General features: G+C 42.0%; 1 protein-coding gene across 3 annotated transcripts; it reads right to left on the bottom strand.

Annotated features, from left to right (window-relative positions):
• On the bottom strand, window positions 1-26,714 carry Sln (sarcolipin). Of its 3 annotated transcripts, XM_039081871.2 has the most exons (3): window positions 26,379-26,692; window positions 4,547-4,656; window positions 1-594 (listed from the first exon to the last, which is right to left on the bottom strand). In XM_039081871.2, exon 3 carries the CDS (start codon window positions 518-520, stop codon window positions 425-427), a length of 96 nt encoding a protein of 31 aa, XP_038937799.1. In that variant the 5' UTR covers window positions 521-594; window positions 4,547-4,656; window positions 26,379-26,692; the 3' UTR covers window positions 1-424. The 3 variants fall into 3 exon arrangements, with proteins under 3 accessions (XP_038937799.1, XP_038937800.1, NP_001013265.1); XM_039081872.2 differs by lacking the exon at window positions 4,547-4,656 and having other exon boundaries at window positions 26,379-26,714; NM_001013247.1 differs by lacking the exon at window positions 26,379-26,692 and having other exon boundaries at window positions 320-594; window positions 4,547-4,569.

The raw sequence follows: 26,714 nt of genomic DNA, 5'->3' as shown, positions 1-26,714 counted from the left end.
TTTTTATGAGTGGCTTAATTTTATTCACATGGAACTCAAGGGACTGGCAAAGACGTCCTCCTACATTTCTTCCGAAGGGTTGGATGGGTCTGATGGCAGACAGCAAGTTGGGGGATGTGTATAGACATAAACCAGCGGCTTGTTGTTACTCTGCATCATAAAAATCCAGTTTATTTTTAACCTGGTGGCTTGAATAGTACATTTGCTAGGGAACAAACCTCAGGCTCACCGGCTGGCAAGCTTTGGACAGCCTACAAGAGCAGCATCTTTATAAAAACCCTCCAAGGACCTAGTGCAGCGGTGTGACAGGCATTGTGAGTGTGAATCAGAGGTGCTGGAGGAGCCAAGAGCAGCATCCCATGTCAACAGAGCAGTGGAAGCTCAGGGCACACAGCAGTCACTCCCGGGAGTGTGGCATGGCCCCTCAGTATTGGTAGGACCTCACGAGGAGCCACATGAGGAGCACAGTGATCAGGACAACTGTGAAGTTGATAAACAGCTCCTGGGTAGACCGCTCCATCTTCAGAAGGTCTGGGTGAGAACTCCAGGAGGACTTCTGAGTGCACACCAAGGACACTGGCTCGTCTTCACGTCCTAACAGAGAGAGATAGCATGAGAGATAGGTGAATGTTCCTGGAAGATGTTAAGTCTCTCTTCAAAGGAAATAGAAATTATGGAAGAGGAGAGCTTTTGTGCTGACTTCCCAACCTTTCCCTCCAAACTTATCATTGAAACCTTGATCCCCAATGTCTAAGAATATGACTGGGTTTGGAGATAGGATCGTCCAAGAGGTCAGTAAGCTAATATGAGGTCACTGATATAAATAGCTTCAGCATCAACTTGGTATAAACCTGGGGTCACCTGGGAAGAAGGACCTTGTGATGGTTTGAATAGGTATGGCCCTCATAGTCTCATGTGTTTAAATGTTTGGCCCATAGGGAATGACACTATTAGGAAGTATAGCCTTGTTACAAAAGGTTTGGCCTTGTTGGAAGGAGTGTGTCACTGTGGGGGTGGGATTTGAGGTCTTCTATGCTCAAACTATACCCGGTGTAATACTGTCTCTCCTTGCTGCCTGTATATCAAGATGTAGAACTCTCAGCTCCCTCTCCAGCACCACTTCTGCCTGCACACTGCCAGGTTTCCCACCATGATGATAATGCGATAAACCTCTGAGACTGTAAGCCAGACTCCGTGAAATGTTTTCTTTTATGAGAGTTTCTGTTGGTCATGGTGTCTCTTCACAGCAATAAAACCTGAAGACAGCCTCAACTGAGTAAGTCCTTCCACACTGGGAGGCCAACAACTGCCTAGAACTCTAGTTCTGGCAGGATCTGGCACCTTTGACCTCCTTGGGTGCCTACATTCATGGACACATACCCCAACACAAACACATATATATAATTTAAAATAATAAAAATAAATATTAAATAATAAAAATAATCCTTAAAAACCCAGAAATGTAGTTGAACAAGCCAGGGAAGTAAGTTAGCAACCAGCGTTCATGGTCTCTATTTCAGTTTCTGCCTCTAGGTTTCTACCTTGAATTACTGCCATGGCTTTTCTCCATGAAGAACTATACTGTAAACTAAAGGTAAATCCTTAAGTTGCTGTGTGTCCATGTTTTATCGCAGAAAGAAGCAAACAAGATCAGTTACTATAGCAAGCCCTGATTCCATATGACTGGTGTTTTAAGAAGGTCAGAACACAGACATTATAGAGAGAAGACAGTGTGGAAACACAGAAACTATGGACATTGTTGGGCCAAAGAGAATGTTATAAAGGACACAGCCTTGCTGATGCCCTGGTCTCCAACATCTGAGCTCAGATTTTATTTGAAGTTGAGCTGCCACTCCTTGCTGGGGCTGCAGCCTGCTGGCAGCTTACCTTGAAAATCTTGGACTTGCCAACATCCACAATGTCATGAACCAATTTCTCGAACACACACACATACACACACACACAGAGAGAGAGAGAGAGAGAGAGAGAGAGAGAGAGAGAGAGAGAGAGAGAGAGAGAGCTGTGTTTCTTTCTTTGGAGAGTATGGATGAACAGAAGCAGCCTAGTTTCTCTTTCTGCTGTCATCCTAAGACCAATATTTTTTTTACCCTGTGTTAATTACATTGTTTCGGGTAAAAAATCAAATGTTGCATCTTTCTCTCTTCATCTTCTGCATGTTTAAATACACACATTAACTTGGCAGCTTGCAATATCTGCAAGCAGAGACACCAAACCAGAAGCAAACCTTAAAGTTTAGCATTGCCCTTTCTTTGGATCACATTTAGGAGCGGGATAACATCATCTTTCGGATTTAAAGCTGCCTTAGGTCTTCATCCAACCCTGGTGAAAGCATAAAGAAGCTCCAACAGCTGCACGGCTTTGTACAAGCCTATCCTGGCACAAAACCTGCAGAGGTCAACCAGAAGTCCCTCGCACAACCGGTATTCAGTCCAAAGAACAAGTGTTAACCTCATGAGCATTTCTGTTTCAACAGGGGCTTGTGCCAGCTATTTTTAGTCAAGCTCAGGATGTGCCTAGATTGTAAACATTTTAGACAGCACAGAAGGCATCTTCACCGTGCATACGGATCGTACATGCAGGAAAGTGTCCTCCAAGAGGGCAGGTGATGCTGTCAATCAGGTTACTCATTTTTGGTAAAGTAGTAAACTGATGCTTGGTTTATATAATCAAATTAAAATTTAAATCTTCTGTATCTTAAATGATTTAAGCAGATACTATTACTGTAGGACAAGACTATAGCACAGAAGAAAAATTCAGCTGGAAAGAATACTGGTTTGCAAAAAGTCAAAGTTTAAGGGCAACAGCTTTGTAGCAACTTTTGGCCTGACTGAATTAACTGTACCTGTTGTATTTGTTGCATCATCAATGGACCAAATTATTAATTGCATAGATACCAGCGGAATAATCAGCTTTTATTACATAATTTTGAGTATAATAAGCAGGTTTGTTCCACATTATAGAATCTCATTTTAAATATAGCCAATGAAGATTGATTTATGGCTCCTTTCCCTTTCATTCTTGATTTTTATTGTGTTTATTTATGTATGCAGCTGGTGCAGGAGACACTTGTGTGTCACAGTACACATGCAGAGATCAGAGAACAAGTTTCAGGAGTTAGTTCTCTCTTTCCACCCTGGGGGACTTGGAGATTGAACTCGGGTTATCAAGCTTGTCAGCCATGCCTTTTCTGTTATGCAATCTTGCCAGCCCCTCCCCCTTTTAATTCTTATCTCTCTTTCGGCCCTTAGCATGATGGACATTGTCAATTACTAGTGAAAACTTTAACAGACAGTTGTCTGGAAGAGACAGTAAGCAGAAGAAAATTAGTGGGTAGCAAAAGGGAAGAGAATGCTCGTGAGCGTTCAGAGGAGAGGGGGAGGCTGTTAGGTGAAGTGCTCACAGCAAAGGAATCCTGAACATGAACCCCCAAGACCACATATTGGAAAGCTCTGGCCACCAGCAGTAGAATGGGTAATCATGGCATTCACATTCATTTGAATATTGTGGAGTAAAGAAAATATATGATCTACTCTAGCTATACAGGGCAAGATGGAAGGATCTCACACCATACCTGTGGGATGAAAAGAGGATTTACAAGAGGAGCTGAGAATGTGACCCCATTTACACAAGGGCAGGCACCAGGAGCTTAATCGTGTTGCTTAGGAACACAAACACGGTGGTAAAAGTTCAAAACAAGGAAGGACAGACAAGCTCCATGCTTGGAGACAGAAGGCAGAAGGGAAATGATTTGGAATGGACTTCTGGGGTGCCGCCAACGATCTGTTTCTTGGTAAATGGTAGTGAGGCTGGTGTTTCTTATAATTTGTGTTTCAGCTGCTTGAATCTTTTCTACTCTTCATGTTTTTCATCCCCTCTGACTATAGGCTGAGCACCACACTTCTCTTTCCTCTGGTTTAACCTCTGCTATTTCTTTTACTTTGATGGAAACCTTAAATATTTGTATATATATATATATATATATATATATATATATATATGTATATGAACAGAACTCCAGTCTGATGAATTCCCAATGGGTGCAATTCTATCAAAGTCTATGGCAATGCAGTCTGGGATCTTACTTTCACACACATCCACACCCTTTGAGAGGAATGAGCAGAATTAGGCAGTCATTCGATCACCCATATTCTATGTCTCTGCTATGAGCCCACACACGTGCTCTGGCTTCCTATTTTGCCTTCTCTGTGAGTCAAAATGGCCGTCCTGTGCATGGGCCAAAGTCTTACAAACTAGCACCAAATTGTACAAGGAATTTGACATTGGTTTTTTTTTTTCTGGGGTGTAGGGAAAATATAAAATTAGAAAAAGAGAAAATGTATATCAAAGAAAAGCAGGAATCAATATTCAGTTCGCGCTCAAAAAATGCACTCTGTGGTGATTACCTGTTCCCCTGGGAAATAAAAGCATCAGTTAACATTTTTATTTGAAAATTGCACACGGTGAGAGACAGAGACAGAGAGACAGAGACAGGAAGAGATTGCTAAGTACAAAGATTTGCTGTTACCTGAAGAGAAGCAAAGACACACCCAGGCTGCCGTGGACCTCAATCTCTCCAACTCCAGCTGTCTCCCCGGCTGTCTGAGCTCCTGGACTCTGGGCAGGGCCTAATGTAGTCTGAGGGAGGTGACAATCACTGTGATGTCACTGGAGAGACATCTCAAAGGGACAAGCTCCAAGGGTTCCAGCCTATTTGTATTCAGGGGGACATGGAACTATGGTAGCCAAGGCTCTGCTCCTTGGGCTGCCAATTTAAATTAACAACACGGGGGTGTGAAGACTCTTGTTCCCAGCCTACTTTGGGTGCAGTGATGTGGGATTGAAATCCATCTTTTCCCACTTTATAAATGTCCCAATCATATGTTCAGAACACCAGAAAGCAAGAGCGATAGACCAGCTTTAACAAATAAGCTGTCTTCACCACTGGACACAGGAAGCTATAAAAATGTAATTTCACGTCATCACCTGAGTCATTAGCTGTTTGAAATGTAGAGAATTCTCTACCTTGTTCCCACATTCTCACACCGAGCTCCAGAATCCCTTAAGTCTCCTTCGAGGCTGATTTTTATCCTAGCGATAGAAGTTATCCCCCTTCCCAACCCCATCACCTGCTGCACATAACTTTCCACCGAAGCAATGCACAGTGAGGTTACATGTTCAGCCGATCTCTCCTGAAACAGCCATGGGAGCCATGGCTTGTATCCGTGTCAGTTAAACTAGCACAGCAGTGAAACAGACAGCAAAACCCAGGCCTTTGGCTAAATGGGGGTTAGAAGTAAACCTGGTCAAAACTAGTGGGAATGTGAGTTCTAGATTAGATAGAAATATCTAGAATATATCATTTTTATTTCCTTTGTGTTGTAGTTTGTGTTTATATGACTATTTTACCTGAAGGTAAGTGTGTGTGTGAACCCACATGTGTACAGTGACCTGGGAGGCTGGAGGGGGCATCGTCCAGTTCCAAACAATTGTGAGCCCCTGTGTGGGTACCAGGATTCAAATCCTAGACCAATGGGGAAATACCAAGTGCTCTTAACCACTGAGCATCCTCACCAGCCCGTAGAGTTAAAGAAATGAAGTGACATCATTTTCAACAGCGAACACTGGCGCAAATCAGACAAGGATGAGTTTGTAACAAATCAGGTTAGAGGAAGTAAGTGAAGCCTTTAACATGTTTAAATGGATTTGAAAGCCATCAATTGAGGAATTTAAATATGACTCCCATAACTGTGCTCCTCAGTAAAACTCATCTTTAAGAATAATAGGTTAAATCTCCCCTAATAGTCCCCAGTTAGGGTTAATAAAAATAAGTCATTCCCAGAAGGCAGGGGTGAACACAATTCTCTGCGTGTTTGTATCCATGGTCAAGCCTTTCTCGCCATCCCTACCTCCCCAGGGGCGCCAATAAAAGAAGGATTTTCCATTGCATTGCTTTATTTCAACATGAGCCCATCGAAGGGTAGTCTAATTACAACATTCTGTCACCACTTGTCTTGTAAAACGATAGCTTGCTGAAGTGACAGAGAATATTAATTATAGCACAATCGAACATTGACTGTCATCTGTTGCCATCTGGCAAAGTCCATAACTGTAGTCAGATTTCTGTCTTTTACCTCCCTCCAAGCTCTTGCCAGCTTGTTTCAAATGCTTGGGAATGTTTTCCTAGTCACCAAGCCACAGCTGTCCTTTTTCTATCTATTCGAAATTAGTATTTGTCCATTAAAAAGCAATTCTTTCAGTGCAACATATTTAAAAACATAAATGTGCAAGAAATGTTGATTCCCACTAACGTGAATTGGAGAGTGCAGACAGGTGGGTGCTGCCAAGCCTGACGACCCAAGTTCAACCCCAAGGTCTACATAGTAGAAGGAGAGAACTGACTCTCACGTGCCCATACACATATTCACACGTATGGTTTTTAAAAGTAAATAAATAAATGTAAAGTAATTTTTAAGAAAAATTAACATGAATGTCACTCTAAAAACCAGTCAAGTCAATGTGATAATCCTTCTTTCGTGACACCTCCCCTTTCCTTTTTATGACTTACTGACATTCCTCACATATCAGCATCTTCGTCGGGTGCTGCTCTGCCTGTCAGTAGTAGGACATAAGTAAACCTCTTTGACATTACTTCTCTGCCTGCTAATCTACAGTTTTGTCAAGGTTCAGAAATGGAAGCATTCACCTAGATGGTGGCATTGAAGCTGAGGTTAGTACTTGTCTGCCTCACCATCATTACCATGGGCGTGTTCTGCAATAAAATATACCCCTTGGGATTCAACACCGAGCTGTTGTGCCTGGTTAGCTGTTAACTGGTTTTGTTTACTTCCCACTTCTCTCCAGACTTCTGCAAGATGAAGAAGTACATCAGCCCTGCAATCCTACAGGACCACTGGTCAATGGGGAGACGCACCAAGGCATTGATCGATAGGGAGAATACTATGAGAACAGTGGTCGATAGGGAGATGCTACAAGACCATTGGTCGATGAGGAGATGCTACAAGACCTTGGGGAGTGGCAATGAGTTCCTCGCACATTGTCATGGTGAGCACCTCCAGCATGTGCCCCTCACGCCTTCGCCTTTTCCTCTCCAGCTGCCCTTGAAGCTGCTGAGTAAGAAAAGCAGCCATCCTATACGACTCCCTCCCCCTAAGGAATGAGGACAAGCGCAGAGAAAACGGAAACCCACTCCTCAAAGACTCCTCCAAGGCTCTGTTGCCACAATCATCTGGGCACAATCACCTGGGTACTCTTTGGGCACAGGGATTCCCAAGCAAGGGTCATGAAGATGATCTAATGAGCACTTCCGTAGTCTAGGCAGAACTGTTAAGTCAAACACACTGACTAAGCATTCTAGGGGAAGCCACCATCATAAGGGATTGTGTGGTGAAGTAGAAAACACAGGGTGAGGAAAGTCACAAAACCCTGTGTCCATATCCTGAATGTCCTGCTTACTAAGTAACATTAGTAAAATTACCCTGGAATTCAGGAAGATGCCTCAGCATATAAGGGTGCCTGCTGACAAAACCAATGACCTATTGAATCCGTGGGGCCCACAGAATGGTAAAAAAAAGAACCAGCTCACTAGTTGTCCTCTGACCTCCATGTGCATGCCACAGTACTTGTATAAATAAACAAGTAAATAAGTAAGTGCAATGTAAAACTTGATAATTCTCTTCTAAAATGTTCGTGCATCTAGAATTCACTTGATAAGTTGGATAAAATCTCCTGTTTTGTTCCCTGCACCATGAAGACTTAATGCTGTGCCACTGTGTATGAAGCTAGCACAGAGCTGCCAGTCTGTAATTTAAGGGGTGGGTATTTAAAATTGAGTGACGGGCTGGAGAGATGGCTCAGCGGTTAAGAGCACCCGACTGCTCTTCCAGAGGTCATGAGTTCAGTTCCCGGCGGCCACGTGGTGGCTCACAACCATCTGTGAAGAGATCCGATGCCCTCTTCTGGTGTGTCTGAGGACAGCTACAGTGTACTTATATATAATAAATAAATAAATCTTTAAAATTGAGTGACACGGAACTCCTCTCTTGAAGCATTACAACACTTCTCCTTTCCCTATAGCCAGCAGAGAACAGGAAGTATCGTTTAGTGTATGTGAGGTTAACATGTACTGCCAACTGGCCTGTATTTGAAATCATCTAGGAAATAGATCACTGGGAATGTCTGAACGTGTGTTCTCAGAAAGGCTTGACTAAGGAGAGAAGACACAGTTCCTATCAGGGCAGAACAGAGAAAGTGCACAAGAATGCTCAGCCAGTACCAAGTGAACACCACTGCATACAAAAAAAAAAAAAATTCTAAGAACAAATAACAGTACAGAATAAGGCCGATGTCGTGGAGAAAAGATAGTCAGGAAAGGACTACTTACAATAACCAAATTATGGAATCCTAAGTCTTCATCAACAGACAAATGGATAAAGAAGATATGATACCTTGCACAATGGAAGACTATACAGCTTTAAAAAGACCTAGAGAACCCTATCGTTTGTGACAACTGGAGAACATTGTGCTAAATGAAGTAAGTTGAGCAGAGAAAAACAAGAATGCGTGTGGAACCCCAGCCAAGTCCCCACAAATGGACTCATAAAGTAGGGAAGAATAGTGATCACAGAGGCTTCAGAGTGTGGAACAGACAGAACATGTGTGGTCTACTGTGAGTGTCTCAGATCTAACTATATAGCATCATACAGCATCATACAACAGCATACAGCAGCGTACAGCATCATACAGCAGCGTACAGCATCACACAGCATCATATGGCATCATACATCATCATATGACAACATACAGCATCACACAGCAACATACATCATCATACAGCAGCTTACAGCATCATATGGCAACATACATCATCACAGAGGCCTACAGTATCACACAGCTTCATACAGAAGCACTCAGCATCATACAGCATCATACAGCATCATATAGCATCATACAGCATTATGGCTATGGTAAGGATATGATTACAAAACCACTGCAAGTGTGTGTTAGGGTCTTCTTGAGAAACAGAACCAATTATATACAGATATAGGTACATAAATCCACATAAACATTAGGTAGGTAGGTAGGTAGGTAGGTAGGTACGTACGTACGTACGTACATACAAAGAAATGGATTGGCTTATGCTAACTGCCTAGAAGCTCCCTAGGGACTCAGTGATGATAAGTTCACATCGGAAGGCTGAAAAAGCTGGAGTCTGCTGACCACAGGTGAGAGCACTGATGCCCACACTCATTCAGGAAGAATAGAGACTGCAGTGTTCACTGGTTTGCTTGTCCCCAGCATTTTTTTCAACCAGGCTCCCAACCCACAAGTCTGTACCACTCACCTTTAGAATGTATCTTTCCCACCCCTGCCACTAATCCTCATGGATCCTCTTTGACATGCCCTCTACAGACACACCCATAGGTGTATTTCGCCAATCCTAGCGTCCCTCAATCCAGTCAAAGCAGCAATCAAGACCAACGGTCACAAAGAGGAAGTTTCAATTGTTCTTACTACAAAAGGGCACTTTTTGGAGTTGGGTATAGTGAAACACATCTTTAGCCACAGCCCTTGGCAGATCTCTGAGTTCAAGGCCAGCCCTGAAGGTTCTGGATCCAGAGGCTTCATTCTAGGAGATGAGGTCTTGCATAAGAGATGGGAGCAAGAACCATAAAACTATGCATGAGTCCTCTTGATAATAACTTAAGTTGGTGGCTTAACATCATTTGACTTAGAACCAGTTAAGTTTCTTTTGTCTAGAGCAAGTATAGTTTTGCTCTGTAATAAATTATGCAAACAAATGGCTTTCTCTTAGTGCATGGGTAAAAAGCAGCCAAAATATATTTACTACTAAGCTGAGACCATCTGCCCTCCAAACTCTCCTGCACCTCAGATTGCTTTATTATTTTTCTGATGGAAAACAAGAATGCATCAGGGCTTCGGTGTGCTGTGATTGGCCAGTTCCTGGAGGCTCTAGCCAGACACATCTACTGGAAACATCCCTTCTTTATGGAATTTGATCCACAAAAATTTACGGACCCCCTTCTGAAAATCTGTCGGACAGAATAAACAATGAGCCAGGGATCAGACAAAACTGCTTGTTGTTTCTGTGGAAGAGTCCCTTTGGCTTTCACCTTCAGCTGTTAAGGCAGAGAGAGCACTCATGCCAAGCCAGGAAGATCTCTGCTCTCTAAAGGTAAGAAGAAATCAAAAAGCCCTCTCACAAAGCTGCAGAAGAAAGTTTTCTGGATACAAGCTACAGGCCACATTTCCTTTTGGCTTGGGGATAGGCCATCTCTGAGAGCAACAGGACACATGCTCAACAGGCCAGAGAGTAACTTAACCCGTGTGTGTGTGTGTGTGTGTGTGTGTGTGTGTGTGTGTGTGTGTGTGTGTGTGTACATACACGCATACTCAGGAGTGCCCATGACTGTACCCTCTCATTTTCCTTATGAGTAAACTGAGCCCCAGAAAATGCCAAAAACCTGCCCCGGGGCTCTGAGACATGGGAGAAGGATAAAGGACTGGAACTGGGGCCCAAGGCTAGGGCTGAGTTCTTAACCTACACTTTTACAGTAAGAGCAAACACAGAGTGGTTACCAGCTACTAAAGAATTTGGGAAGTTTATCCTAGGAAGTTGGGTCAGACATATTCTAGCTTGCATTTATTTCACTGATTCTTTTTTTTTTTTTTTTTGGCTCTTTTTTTCGGAGCTGGGGACCGAACCCAGGGCCTTGCGCTTCCTAGGTAAGCGCTCTACCACTGAGCTAAATCCCCAGCCCCTATTTCACTGATTCTTGCTTCTGTTTTCCTTGTCAAGGAGAACCCACCAATAAACAGACACAGACACAGACACAGACACACACACACACACACACACACACACACACACACCACGCACACACACAGAAGCCACTAATTATGGGAGTCCACTGTTTGCACTGACAAACTTCAAATCAGCTAACAGTGTCTTCTTCTCTTCCTAGTTTCTCACTTGCTGGATGATACAGTGTTTGGAAGGTGTTTGGACTCATCCTTCAGCTCTGCCTCTCCCTTCACAGACTAATGTGCACATCAGCCCACCCCCGTGCCCGTCTGTGGACAGATACATGTGTCAAGCACATGCCTACACAGTGTCCTTCCTCAGGTTTCTCCTGTGCTGGGTCCCAGAGCTTAGGAACAGTGGGGTTATCTGAGGTACCGTTACTTTTGGACATCCTGGGGAGGTGGGGGTAGGGACCCATTGCTGTACTCTATGTGGCAGATTAGTCAGGTTCTGTAGGAGGCCACCGATGGCTATGAGGCAGTTTACAATCGGAGTTGGTTCCCATGACCCTAGAAAACAAATGATATCTCACAAGGTGCCACCTACAAGCTGAAGATGCGGAGAACTAGGAAAACTGGAGATGTGGTTTGGTCTGAGTCTGAGGGCCTGAGAACCAAAGAAGCCGATGGCGTAAGCCCTAGAGTCAAAAGGCCTGAGAATTAGAACATGCAGAGTCAGGAGAGAACAAGAATCACTTTTTCACTCTCCTGTTCCACTCAGGCTCCCCTCCCACGGTGGCCATGTACCCTGAAGAGGGCAGTCTTCTTACCCAGTTCACCTACTCAAAGATAGCTCTCTGCCAGAGGTCCTATCACAGATGCGTCCACAAGCCCTCTAGCCTGGCATATAGCCATCCTAGGTACTAAAAGACAACCTTGCCCTTGCCTGGGTCCATCCAGACATGCATGCAGTCATAAGGAAGTGCACCAGGTAATAGAATCCCTTTCCTTCTCTCAGGAAGAGCTCTCTTTACAGGGGTGTCTTCACTACCAAGGCTTATCAACTTCCATGGGGGTTATTCTGTTAGTACCTGAGACCTCACACCAGACTCAAGCTGAGAGCCCATCACATCGGCATTCCTGCACAAACCATGAAGCCCATCGTGTGTTCTGCCAGCTCACTTTTATCCAGGTTCAGATAGAAACCTGGTTTTTTTTTTCCATCTGGTTTCCAGATGAAAAGCATCCTGTTTCTTTTATTTTAAGATTTATTTATGTATGTGAGTACACTGTCCATGTCTTCAGACACACCAGTAGAGGGCATCGGATCAGATCAGCGATGGTTATGAGCCACCATGTAGTTGCTGGGAATTGAACTCAGGACCTCTGGAAGAGCAATCAGTGCTCTTAACCGCTGAGCCATCTCTCCAGCCCCAAACATCCTATTTCTTGTTTGGTTTCTCCTAGCTTTCAGATTAGGTTCAAGATCCTTCGGAGACAAGATTCTCTATACTAACCTACTTCTACCTTCATGGCCCTCCTCTCTGGTATCATAAACTTGTCCTTTCTCAGACTTCATTTTCACTTTTGATTCCACTCTGTTTGGTGAGAACAACTTCCTGTTTGTTCAGCAGCCCCCATGCTGGCTTGATGATTAGCAATAAAACTTGATTTTGGGTGTCACACTCCTAACCACTGGAGCCAGGAGGGACAGTCCTCTGTGCTCTATGCAGCTCTGAAGACCACTGAGGTAACCATAGAAGTAGCACCAATATTTCTGCTATCACCCCTTCCTATACAGGGACTGTGTCTCTTACCCCTGCATGTAGTCATGTAGTATTCGGTGTGTGGTAAATGGCCCATAAGTTTGCTACATAAATACATATACAAAAATAATTCATTAGCAATTATTCAACTCTAGGGAGTTTAGTTCTTGTATAAAATATTACAAGCTGCATATGGTGATTCATGCCTGAAATCCCAGCACTCAGAAGGTGGAGGCAGGAGGATCAGGATTTGAAAAACAGCCTCAACTACATGGTGAGTTTAAGGGCAGTTTGGAATATATGAGACCCTATTGCAAAAAAAAAGAAAAGAAAAAGAGAAAGAAAAAGAAAAAAGCAAGGGGTGGGGTTGAAATAAAAGATAAAATGATGGTGATATTTACAAGAGCTATAGTAACTTGGATGACTCAGGATCTCTTGGTCTAAGAATAGTACATTCTAGGCATCCCACCGCTCACCAGCTCTGACAGCTGTTTGTGAGGTTGGCACATAATGTGCATGGCTCTCTCTGCTCCCAAAGCCGAGCAGCAAGACGTGTCCATTGTCTTTGTTTAAAAACGAACACGTTATAAACAGTTGTTAAAAATATAATCAAAATATTCCTAGCACACACAATTAGCAATGTAGCATTCCATGGCTCTGTCTTTCCTCAAAAAAAAGCTAAAATATTCAAGATAAAGCTGGAGTCTATGCTTCTTCCCACCTCACTACATATGAGCTCAGTGAATAATCCAAGTTCCAGTAATTAACCCCTTGACGCCTGCCATCCAGGCCAGGGCAGCCTAATACATGGGCTTTCCTCTTTCTTCTCTGAAAGAGTTATAAAAGAAATTTTATCTGTGTTTTATGTTTTGTTTTGTACAATTGGACCAGTAAACTATAAAGGTCTTCAGGCAGTATGCCAGAGGAGTTTTTATTTTATCGTGCTATTTTGCCTGCGTGTCTGAGTGTGCACCACGTATGTGCCTGGTGCTTGTGGAGTTCAGAAGGGGGTGCTGGGTCCCCTGGAGGTGGAGTTAGAGATGGTTGTGAGCCACCATGTGGGTGCCCTTAACCACTGAGCCTCTTAACTCACTGCAGCCCCAGAAGAACTTTTAAAGATGTATTTATTTATTTATTTACCCACTTACTTAGTGTGTGTGTGTGTGTGTGTGTGCGCGTGCGCGCGCACGCGCACGCGCATGCCCATAGGGTTTCAGAAGAGGGTGTTGATGCTCTGGAACCGGAGGGCTGCCGTGTGAACGCTGGGAACAGAACCCTGGTCCTCTATAAGTATATCAACTGCTCTTAATTATGGAGCGATCTCCTTAGCCTTGCAATTTAATAGTTTTGAATAGATTTACGTTGAGTTAACTTTTGTAGCACCCATAAATATTTAGTGAACAGTAGTAAATATATTGTGTTCATAGTTAGGCTGAGATGGGCATCAATAAAGAATCACAGTCCCGTGGGTTGGGGATTTAGCTCAGCGGTAGAGCGCTTGCCTAGCGAGCACAAGGCCCTGGGTTCGGTCCCCAGCTCCAAAAAGAAAAAAAAAAAGAAAAAAAAAAAAAGAATCACAGTCCTTGGGGGTTGGGGATTTAGCTCAGTGGTAGAGCGCTTGCCTAGCAAGCGCAAGGCCCTGGGTTCGGTCCTTAGCTAAAAAAAAGAAAAGAGAGAATCACAGGCCTTGGTAACAACATCTTGACCTCAAGATGTGAAACATCTCCTACTAAAATCTCGTCAACAATATGACATCACGAAACTCTATCTGAACTTCTCAAAGATTAGGCTAGGCTTGACACAATCTGATTATGGTAAAATCCAAAATGGAACATTCAGCAGGAACACAGATAAATATCCTCCTGATAGTAAAAATTTCAGGGCAGCAGGTTGCTAATTTTCTACGTGACAGGGTTTCTAAGACGTATCATCAGAAAGTCCCAGCGGTTTTAGAAGCCTTTAGCAACCCCTGTCTTCATTTAGAATTTAGTAGGCAGCCAGCATGGAATATTCTAATGCAAGCAATAGATAAGGACATATTTCATATTTCTATTCACTCAGCTTGTTCCATAAATCATTTTCCTTCTTTAAATGCTTAGTTTTTTGTACTAAGGAGGATTTATTCATAGGAATGCAACTGTATGAACCCAGGGTCAGGCATATTAAAGTAGATAAATGTGCCCACATCCATTCACTCACTTCAAGCTTGGCAATTTCCTCGCATGGACCTCTGAGTCTGTTGCCCTGTGAATCTTGGCTCTGTATGTCCACCTACTGTGTATACTCTGCTCTTTATAGAAACTCTTTCTTTTATGCTATGCATAACTACGTAGACTATTTACTCACAGAATCGCACACTGAAACAGTGCTCTGTGTGGTCAACACCAGGGATCTCAAGAGTACTTTAGTGTGTACTCTATTTTTATTTGCGTACCCGCTCTCCAGATTAACCCCCATCATGTGACCCCTACCGCAATAAGCTGTTCTGATGAAATTTCAGTACCTAAGCTTAGACAAATTACAGCTGTTTTAAGTCTCTGGGCCTGCAGCTGTGTTCACTTGGAGTCTGAGGGCGAGTCTTAAGGAATCACAGAACCCTGGAGAGACGCCAGGATGGCGGGTGATAGGGAATTTGCATGCAAATTTCATAATGTCATTTTTCCTAACAGCTGAGTAATAGTCCACTGTGTAAATGTACCTCATCTTCTTTATCCATTCCCCAGTTGAGGGCTGTCTCAGTTGTTCCCCATTTCTGGCTATTATGAATAAAGCCTCAGTGAACGTGGTTGAGCAAGGGCTCTTGTTTTTTTGTTTGTTTGTTTGTTTGTTTTTTCTTTTTTTTCTTTTATTTTCGGAGCTGGGGACTGAACCCAGGGCCTTCTGCTTGCTAGGCAAGCGCTCTACCACTGAGCTAAATCCCCAACCCGGGCTCTTGTTTTAGGATAGAGCGGGTTTTGTTGTTGTTTTTGGTTGGTTTGGGGGTTTTGTTGGGGGGCAGGTATGTGTCCATGAGTGGTATAGGTGAGTCTTGAGGTAAATCGATTCCCAGTTTTCTAAGGAGCTGCCATATTGACATCCGTAGTAGTTCTATGAGTTTGCATTTCCATCAGCCATGGAAAAGTGTTCCCCTTGCTCCGCCTTGTCACTGGCATGAGCTGTCATTTGTGCTGCTGTGACAGATGTAAGATGAAAACTCAAATTAGTTTTGATTTGCATTTCCCTGACAGCTAAGGATGGTGAACATTTATTTAAGTGCTTCTCAGCCATCTCAGTTTCCTCTAATGAGAATCCTCTGTGTAGGTCTGCACCCCGTGTTTCTGAGTGGATCGTTTGCCTTGTTGATATCCAGTTTCTTGAGCTTTTAATATGTTTAGAATGTTAGCTCTCTATCAGATGTGGAGTTGGTGAAACTTTTTATCCCATTCTGTAGACTGCCATTTTGTCCTATTGACAGCGTCCCTTGCCTTACAGATCTTTTCAGTTTCACTAGGTCTCATTTATTAATTATAGATCTTAGTGCTCTGTTTAGGAAATTGTCTCCAATGCCAAGGAGCTCAAGGCTGTTCCCTGCTTTCTCTTCTAGCAGATTCCGTGTCTGGTTTTATGTGGAGGTCTTGGATCCACTTGGACTTGAGTTTTGTGGAGGGTGATAAATATGGATCTAATTATACTCTACATGCAGATATCCAGTTAAACCAGCACTATTTCTTCTTCTTCTTTTTTTTTTTTCCTTTTTTTTTTCAGAGCTGGGGACCGAACCCAGGGCCTTGTGCTTGCTAGGCAAGCGCTCTACCACTGAGCTAAATCCCCAACCCCACTATTTCTTAAAGATGCTTTCTTTGTTCCATTGTGCATTTCTGCCTTCTTTGTCAAAAATCAGATGTCTATAGGTGTGTGGATTTATGGGGGTTTATACCTGGGTCTCCAATTCAATTCCATTGATCAACTTCTCTATTTGTATGGCAGTACCATGTGGTTCTCATTACTATCACTCTGCAGTGTAGCTCGAAATCAGGAATGGTGATACATCCAGAATTGCTTTTATTCTTCAGGATTGTTTAATCTCTCCTGGATTTTTTTGCTTTTCCATATGAGTTGAGTATTTCCTTTCAAGGTCTGTAAAGAATTTTGTTGGAATTTTGGTAGGGGTTGTGTTGAATCTATAGACTTCTTTTAGGAGGGTAGCCATTCTTACTCTGTTAATTCTACCAATCCACGAGCATGGGGGAGCTTCTGGATTGCATGGTCTATTTCCCTATGATCTTATTCGACTTACCCCTTCTCTTTAGTATTACCCATAAAATGTTCGTTAGTGCTGTTTAATTGCACTTTTCTGTTTCATTAGCATACATTAATTATACATGGCAATACGTCTCCTGACATGGAGCACCAAGGGCAAGGGACCAGAGCTGTGACCTTGCTGTCTAGCCATTTAACTTGGCTTTGTTGCTTCCAATATAAAGTGGAGGTTGGACAAGATAATTGCTAAAGTCACCTACAGAGCTACAGATTCGTGAAAACTTAAGGCAGGAAGAATTCCATAAAGTTAAAAATAAAGATAATAGATTCATTTTCCTTTTAACCTAAATTATGTAGTTTTATCACTAATTTATTCTTTACATATATCATCATGAATAAGTGAACCATCCTCTCTCCCTGCTCAACCTGTCTACATGAACAGTTCTTTTTAAGATTTATGTATTTTTAAATTTTAACTATGTGTGTTGGTGTATGTGTACAGTTAACTAGGGCGTGTGTGTGTGTGGGGTAACAGAAATGTCTGGTCCCAGTGGAGCTGGAGTTAGAAGCAATTGTGAGCCGTCCAACAGGAATGCTGGGAGCTCAGCCCAGGTCGTCTGTAAGAACAACTTGTGCTCTTAACTGCTGAGCCACCTCTCCAGATTCTACATAGATGCTTCTTATTCACTCAGATATTTTTCTCTAATGGAACTTAATTTTTTCATTTCTCTGAATATAGGATATTACGCTATCAGAAAAAAATAGACTAGCAAGATGGGCCTGTGGTTATGTTGCAAACCTGAGTTCCATCTCTGAAAACCCGAGTGGTGGAAGGAGACAATAGACCCCAGGCAGTTGTCCTCTGACTGCCCCATGTATGCTGTGGCACACCTGCCCCCACCACACACACACAGCCTACACACAAAATGAATAATAAGTAAATTTTAAAAACTAAGTAATTTTAAAACTCATAAATGTATACAGATCAAGGAGACAAGTAACAAAATATTAATATTAATATACGTATTACTTTTGTAATTGGAAGTTCATGCTATGTTCAAGCCTGCACAGGTCTGCACCAGGTCCTCTGTGTGTGTGTGTGTGTGTGTGTGTGTGTGTGTGTGTGTGTGTGTGTATATATATTATATACAGCTTCAGGTTTAGTGCTTTTATGGGTTCCTTGGTATGTGAACAAGTTGGTCTCTGATTCTTATGCCTTCTTTTGAACTCTTTTCCTTCTGTTGGTTCGTCTTGTCTGACTTAAGTGATAGTTTCTGTTTTATCTTTCTATGTTTTATTTTTTAAATGGATGGATGGATGGATGGATGGATGGATGGATGAATACCTAGCCACTAGGGTAAAGGTTAATAACTGAACTCTCATTTATACCTAATGGGTGAGGGGGTTGGGGATTTAGCTCAGTTGTAGAGCGCTTGCCTAGCAAGTGCAAGGCCCTGAGTTCGGTCCCCAGCTCCGAAAAAAAAGAAAAAAAATACCTACTGGGAAAGGGAAAATTAGTTTTCTCCAGTAGAGTAATCCTGGGTATGTTGACCACTCCAAGACAGGCCTCATGTTCAGGAGTAGTTGACCAACATATAATAGATTCCAGTGTGTGTGTATGTGTGTGTGTGTGTGTGTGTGTGTGTGTGTGTGTGTGTGTGTGTTATTTGGTTACAGTTTGGTGGGGGTTAGGGGGTCAAGGTTTGATTTTGTTTCTTGGTTTGAGAAATTATTGGGTTTTGTTTTGCTTTTTTCTTTTAGAAAAAGATAAAGTTGGGTGGGTAGGGAAGGGAGAGGATCTGGAGGGACTTGTTAGAAGAGAGAAACCCACTTGGTTAAAAAGCCTGTATGGAAATAGCTTCCACTGTAATCACAGTCTGCTGCACACATTACCCATGGAAATTTATTCTGCTAGTTATTCTGTTAAAAATATGACAGCCTGGCCCTGGGTCCGTCTCTGAAAACCATGTCAAATATTCATGAAAGGAAGCGCTGGCTTCTGTCAGCAAGGAGCTCTTGTCTGTAATGAGTCAAGGCACAAGTGCCTTTGAAAAAAGCTTTTCTCTCTAATATCTTTCAGTAATTAGTAGAATTGAGAGGTTTTTTTTTTCATCCTTTGAAGAGGGGTGTTAGATCTTCATTCTTGTCTGCTATTTTTTGTAACACTTTCTTTTCAGGGTTCTGACTTTTAAGGGTTCATAAGATCAGTAGGGTGTGTGTGTGTGTGTGTGTGTGTGTGTGTGTGTTTGTATTCCCATTGAGTGACCCATTTTGGTGGGGAAGTACAATAAATTGAATGATACATAATAAAGTTTTAGTAAGTTCATAAAAGGAAATGAGTGTATTGTTTATGAAAGAGGGAATTAGTTTGAATTTATGTTTTGGGAAGACATCTTATAAGAGGAAACACTGCACATGCCAAAGCCAAACCAAGTGACTCAGTAGCATCTATCTGCCTCTTAATCACTCAAAAGTTAGAGGCTAGCCTTGGCTACATGAGACTTTGACTCAAAAAATAAGTAAATAAAAACAGATCATGTCACAAAAATGATTATTTAAGAAACAAGAAATGGATTAGTCAAATAAGGTGATCACTAGAAGAGAGATCATAGTGAGGGCATGCTACTGTTGCTTATTATAGAGATATTAATGCCCCAAAAATATTGTATCTACAATATAAAGATCGAAACCAGGTTTTTTAAGAGTCTCCATGTAGCTCAGGCTAGCTTCAAACTCCAAATGCAGCCAAGGATGACCTGAGTTATTGATCCTCCTGGACCTCCCAAGTGCAAGGATTACAAGTATGCCCCACACCTAGAGACTTGAAGTGCCAGGGTTGGGGGATACAGGAGGACCCCGAACCGCTCAGAGGAGAAGGGTAGGGGGATGGGGGAAGGATTGTGGCGGGGAGTCACTGGGGAGAGGGCAGTGAGCTGGATGTGAAGTGAATAAGTAAAAAAAAAAAATTAATGGAGTAGCCATTCTAATATCGAATAAAATCGACTTTCAACCAAAGTTATCAAAAAAAAAAAAAAAAAGATAAGGAAGGACACTTCAGACTCATTAAAGGGAAAATCTACCAAGATGAACTCTCAATTCCAAACATCTATGTTCCAAATGCAAGGGCACCTACATTCATGAAAGAAACTTTACTAAAGCTCAAAGCATGAAAGGCAGCCTGTGACGGGACCCTGCTGGTCTCCATCTGCGACCAGAACTGGGGCTGTACCACAGCCCTTGGACACAAAACCTTCCCCTTGAAGAGCTGTTCTGCCAGGAGCCCTCTCCCTCCTAAGCCCAAAGCCCACTGGTAGGGCCCACTTTCTCTCCAATGACTATCCAAGGAGAGACATGCCAGGAGTGCATGGGGCAAGGGAACCGCATGGTAGCCTAGGACAGGAACCTTCTGGTTTCCATCTGTGACCAGAGCTAGGGCTGTCTCACACCTCTCAGACACAAAACCTGCCCTGAGAGAGCTAGTCTCCCAGGAGCCCTCTCACTCCTAAGATCACAGACTTACAGGCCCAAAGGAGGGACAAGCTCCAGTCAGAGACAGCAAGACTAACTAACATCAGAAATAACCAGGTGGCAAGAGGCAAGCACGAGAACCTAAACAACAGAACCCAAGACTGCTTGGTGTCATCAGAGCCCAGTTCTCCCGCCACAGCAAATACTGGATATCCCAGCACACCTGAAAAGTGTGTGGATTTAAAAGTGTTTGGATTTAAAATCACATCTCATGATGTTGATAGAGGACATTAAGGACATAAATAACTCCCTTAAATAAATACAGGAGAACATAAACAAGTAGAAGCCCTTAAAGTGCAAGCACAAAAATCCCTTAAAAACTTACAGGAAAACATTAATTACAAAGCAGGTGAAGGAATTGAACAAAACCATTCAGGATCTAAAAATTGAAATAGAAACAATAAATAAATCACAAAGGGAGATAACCCTGGAAATAGAAAATCTAGGAAAGAGATCAGGATTCATAGATGCAAGCATCACCAACAGAATACAGGAGATTGAAGAGAGAATCTCAGGGGCAGAAGATATCATAGAAAACATTTACACAATACTCAAAGAAAATTTGAAAAGCAAAAAGCCCTAATCCATAACATCCAGGAAATCCAGGATACAATGAGAAGACCAAACCTAAGAATAATAGGTATAGAAGAGAACAAAGATTCCCAACATAAAGAGACAGTAAATATCTTCAAAAAAAATTATAGAAGAAAACTTCCCTAACCTAAAGAAAGAGGTGCCCATGAACATATAAGAAGCCTACAGAACTCCAAATAGACTGGGCCAGAAAAGAAATTCTTCCCATCACATAATAGTCACCAAATACACAAAACAAAACAAAAAAAATTAAAAGCAGCAAGGGAAAAAGGTCAAGTAACATATAAAGACAGAACTATCAGAGTTACACCAGACTTCTCAAGAGAGACTATGGAAGTCAGAAGATCCTGGACAGATGTCGTACAGACCCTAAGAGAACGCATATGCCAGCAAAACTCTCAATTAAAGTAGATGGAGAAACCAAGATATTCCATGACAAAACCAAATTTACACAATATCTCTCCACAAATCCAGCCCTACAAAGGATAATAAATGGAAAATGCCAACACAAGGAGGGAAACTAAACCCCAGAAAAAGCTAGAAAGTAATCTTCCTTCAACAAACCAAAAAGAAGAGAGACACAGAAACATAATTCCACTTCTAACAACAAAAATAACAAGAAACAGTCACTACTCTTTAATATCTCTTAACATCAAAGGACTCAATTCCCCAATAGAAAAGACAGACTAACATACTAGATATGTAAACAGCATCCAGCATTTTGCTGCATACAGCGACAAAGACGTACACTACCTGAGAATAAAAGGGTGGGGAAAATGGTCCAAGCAAACGGTTCCAAGAAACAAGCTGGAGAAGCCATTCTAATAACAAATGAAATAGACTTTCGACCAAAAGTTATCAAAAAAGATAAGGAAGGACACGTCATACTCATCGAAGGAAAACTCTACAAAGATGAACTCTCGATTCTGAACATCTATGCTCCAAATGCAAGGGCACCCACATTCATGAAAGAAACCTTACTAAAGCTCAAAGCACGCATTGCACCAGGAGACTTCAACACCCCACTCTCGTCAATGGACAGATCATGAAAACAGAAACTAAACAGAGAAACAGTGAAACTAAGAGAAGTTATGAACCAAATGGATTTAACAGACATCTATAGAATATTTCATCCTAAAACAAAAGAATATACCTTCTTCTCAGCACCTCATGGTACCTTCTCAAAAACTGACCATATAATTGGTCACAAAACAGGCCTCAATAGATACAAGGAGATTAAATAATCCCATGCATCCTATCAGATCACCATGGACTAGGGCTGGTCTTCAGTAACAACAAAGACAGGAAAAGCCCACACACACACATGGAAGCTGAACAATGCTCTACTCAATGACGACTTGCTCAAGGGAGAAATAAAGAAAGAAATTAAAGACTTTTTAGAATTTAATAAAAATGAAGGCACAACATACCCACACTTAAGGGATACAATGAAAGCAGTGCTAAAAGAGAAACTCATAGCTCTGAGCGCCTACAAAAAGAAACTGGAAACAGCATACACTAGCAGCTTGACAGCACACCTGAAAGCTCTAGAACAAAAAGCAAATTCACCCAGGAGGAGTAGACTGCAGGAAATAATGAATCTCAGAGCTGAAATCAACCAAGTAAAAACAAAAAGAACTATACAAAGAATCAACAAGACCAGGAGCTGGTTCTTTGAGAAAATCAACAAGATAGATAAACCCTTAGCCAGACTAACGAGAGGACACAGAGAGTGTGTCCAAATTAACAAAATCAGAAATGAAAAGGGAGACATGACAACAGAATCTGAGGAAATTAAAAAAATTATCAGATCCTACTACAAAAGCCTATATTCAACAAAACTGGAAAATCTGGATGAAATGGACAATTTTCTAGACAGATACCAGGTACCAAAGTTAAATCAGGTTCAGATAAACCATCTAAATAGTCCCATAACCCCCCAAAGAAATAGAAGCAGTCATTAGAAGTCTCCCAACTAAAAAAGCCCAGGACCGTTTACTGCAGAATTCTATCAGACCTTCAAAGAAGACCTAATACCAACATTCTTCAAACTATTCCACAAAATGGAAACTGAAGGAACACTACCCAATTTGTTCTTTGAAGCCACAATTACACTTATACCTAAACTACACAAAGACCCTACAAAGAAAGAAAACTTCAAACCAATTTTCCTCATGAATATCAATACACAAATACTCAATAAAATTCTCACAAACCGAATCCAAGAACACTTCAAAATGATCATTCACCATGATCAAGTAGGCTTCATCCCAGGGATGCAAGGATGGTTCAATACATGGAAATCTGGAAATCCATCAGTGTAATCCACTATATAAATAAACTCAAGGAAAAAACCCACATGATCATTTCATTAGATGCTGAGAAAGCATTTGACAAAATTCAACACCCCTTCATGATAAAAGTCCTGGAAAGATCAGGAATTCAAGGCCCATATCTAAACATAGTAAAAGCAACATACAGCAAACCAGTAGCCAACATGAAACTAAATGGAGAGAAACTTGAAGCAATCCCACTAAAATCAGGGAGTAGACAAGGCTCCCCACTCTCTCCCTACCTATTCAATATAGTTCTCAAAGTCCTAGTCAGAGTAATCAGACAACAAAAGGAGGTCAAATGGATACAAATTGGAAAGGAAGAGTCAAAAAATATCACTATTTGCAGATGATATGATAGTATACTTAAGTGACCCCAAAAATTCCACCAGAGAACTCCTAAACCTGATAACTTCAGCAAAGTGGCTGGATATAAAATCAACTGAAACAAATCAGTAGCCTTCCTTTACTCAGAGGAAAAACAGGGTGAGAAAGAAATTAGGGAAATGACACCCTTCGCAATAGCCACAAATAATATAAAATACCTCGGTGTGACTCTAACCGAACAAGTAAAAGATCTGTATGACAAGAACTTCAAGTCTCTGAAGAAAGAAATTAAGAAAGATCTCAGAAGATGGAAAGGTCTCCCATGCTCATGGGTTGGCAGGATTAATATAGTAAAAGGCAATCTTGTTGAAAGCAACCTACAGATTCAATGCAATCCCCATCAAGATTCCAACTCAATTCTCATAGAATTAGAAAGAGTAATTTGCAAATTACTTTGGAAAAGCAAAAAACCCAGGATAGCACAAACTATTCTTAACAATAAAAGAACTTCTGGGGGAATCACCATCCCCAACCTCAAGCAGTATTACAGAGCTATCGTGATAAAAACTGCATGGTATTGGTACAGAGACAGGCAGGTAGATAAATGGAATAGAATTGAAAACCCAGAAATGAACCCACACACCTGTGGTCACTTGATCTTTGACAAAGGAGCTAAAACCATCCAGTGGGAAAAAGACAGCATATTCAACAAATGGTGCTGGTTCAACTGGTGGTCAACATGTAGAAGAATGCAAATTGATTCATTTTTATCTCCTTGTACAAAGCTCAAGTCCAAGTGGTTCAAGGACTTCCACATAAAACCGATACACTGAAACTAATAGAAGTGAAAGTGGTGAAGACCCTGGAATACATGGGCACTGGGGAAAATTTCCTGAACAGAACACCAATGGCTTATGCCCTAAGATCAAGATTCGACAAATGGGACTTCATAAATTTGCAAAGCTTCTGTAAGTCAAAGGACACTGTCATTAGGACAAATCGGCAACCAACAGATTGGGGATAGGTCTTTACCAATCCTACATCTGATAGAGGGCTAATATCTAATATATACAAAGAACTCAAAAAGTTAGACTCCAGAGAATCAAATAATCCTATTAAAAATGGGGTACAGAGTTAAACAAAGAATTCTCAACTGAGGAATACCAAATGGCTGAGAAGCACCTAAAGAAATATTCAACATCCTTAATCATCAGGGAAAAGCAAATCAAAACAACCATGAGATTCCACCTCACACCAGTCAGAATGGCTAAGATCAAAAACACATGGTACCATTCCTCCATTGTTGGTAGGGTTGCAAACTGGTACAACCACTCTGTAAATCAGTCTGGAGGTCCCTCTTAAAATTGGACATAGTACTACCTGAGGACCCAGCTATACCACTCCTGAGAATACACCCAAAATGTGCTCCAACATACAACAAAGACACATGCTCCACTATGTTCATAGCAGCCTTATTTATAACCAGAAGCTGGAAAGAACCCAGAAGTCCTTCAACAAAGGAACATATACAGAAAATGTGGTACATCTACACAATGTTGTACTACTCAGCTATCAAAAACAATGACTTCATGAAATTCTTAGGCAAATGGATGGAACTAGAAAATATCATTCTGAGTGAGGTAACCCAATCACAAAAGCACACACATGGTATGCACTCACTGATAAGTGGATATTAGTCCAAAAGCTTGCAATGCCTAAGAAAAAATTCACAGAACATATGAAGCCCAAGAAGAAGGAAAACCAAAATGTGAATGCTTCATTCCTTCTTGGAAGGGAGAGCAAAATATTCACGGGAGGAAATATAGGAACAAAAAGCAGAGCAGGGACTGAAGAAAAGGTCATCCAGAGACTGCCCCACCTGGGGATCCACCCCATATGCAGCCACCAAACCCAGTCACTACTGTTGATGCCAAGAAGTGCTTGGTGACAGGAGCCAGATATGGGTGTCTCCTGATAGGCTCTCACAGAGCCTTACTGATACAGATGAGGATGGTTCCAGCTAACCATTGGACTAAACAAGGGTACCCCAATGGAGGAGTTACATAAAAGACTGAAGGAGCTGAAGGGGTTTGCAACACCATAGGAACAACAACAATTTCAACCAACCAGACCCCACCAGAGCTCCCAGGAACAAAACCACCAACCAATGAGTACACATGGAGAGACCCATGTCTCCAACCACATATGTAGCAGAGGATGTCAATGTCCAGCATCAATAGGAGAAAATGCCCTTGGTCCTGTTTTCCCAATGTAGGGTCCTTGCTTGTTTTCCCAATGTAGGGGAATGCCAGGGCATTGAGGTGTGAGTGGGTGGGTGGGAATGGGAGCATCCTCATAGAAGCAGGGGGAGGGGAGGGAGTATGGGAGGGGTAAGAAAGGGGATAACGTGTGAAATGTAAATATATAAAATATCCAAGAAAAATACAATTTTTAAAAATTTAATTTTTTGGGGCTGGGGATTTAGCTCAGTGGTAGAGCGCTTACCTAGGAAGCGCAAGGCCCTGGGTTCGGTCCCCAGCTCCGAAAAAAAAAAAAAAAAAAAAAAAGAACCAAAAAAAAAAAATTTAATTTTTTTCAAAAAAGTATGCACCACTATGCTCAGAAAAAAAAAAACAACAAATAAATATTTAAGTAGAAAAACATAAGCCTGTTCCTCCTCCTCCTCCCCTCCCCTCCCCTCCCCTCCCCTCCCCTCCCCTCCCCTCCTCTCCTCTCCTCTCTCTCCTCTCTCTCCTCTCGACTCTCACTCAGAATATAAAACACATACCAGTCCTGCATTCAGTCAGCTGAAGAAGAGGCTTAATTGTAATCCATGTCTCTGAGCCGGGGAAATAAGCAGAACCTAAGTGCACGTACACAATCCGTTCTCTTCCCTAGACTGCCTACAAATCTGTCACAAATTCACCGCAAGGAGAGGTTCTCGTGCCACGATAAAGCAGCCTCTTTATTAATTTATCTCCCACCTTCTGGTAGCCCTGTGTTTCTTCCCGATAGACGCGCTGAGAAATGCCGCGTGTGCTGCTTTACAAGGCTTCCTTCGACTCACATTCCATTTTTATTTTCTCTTACTTTGATATTTCCCTTGGCAGGTGCCAGCATTCCT

This window comes from Rattus norvegicus, chromosome 8 (genome assembly GCF_036323735.1).
Source record: "Rattus norvegicus strain BN/NHsdMcwi chromosome 8, GRCr8, whole genome shotgun sequence".
NCBI classification, from domain to species: Eukaryota; Metazoa; Chordata; class Mammalia; order Rodentia; family Muridae; genus Rattus; species Rattus norvegicus.
This window is presented reverse-complemented; position numbering and strand designations above follow the sequence as displayed.

Bases quoted from the DNA above. Each gene is read 5' to 3' on its own strand.
- Sln (XM_039081872.2), bottom strand. From the start codon at position 520: ATGGAGCGGTCTACCCAGGAGCTGTTTATCAACTTCACAGTTGTCCTG.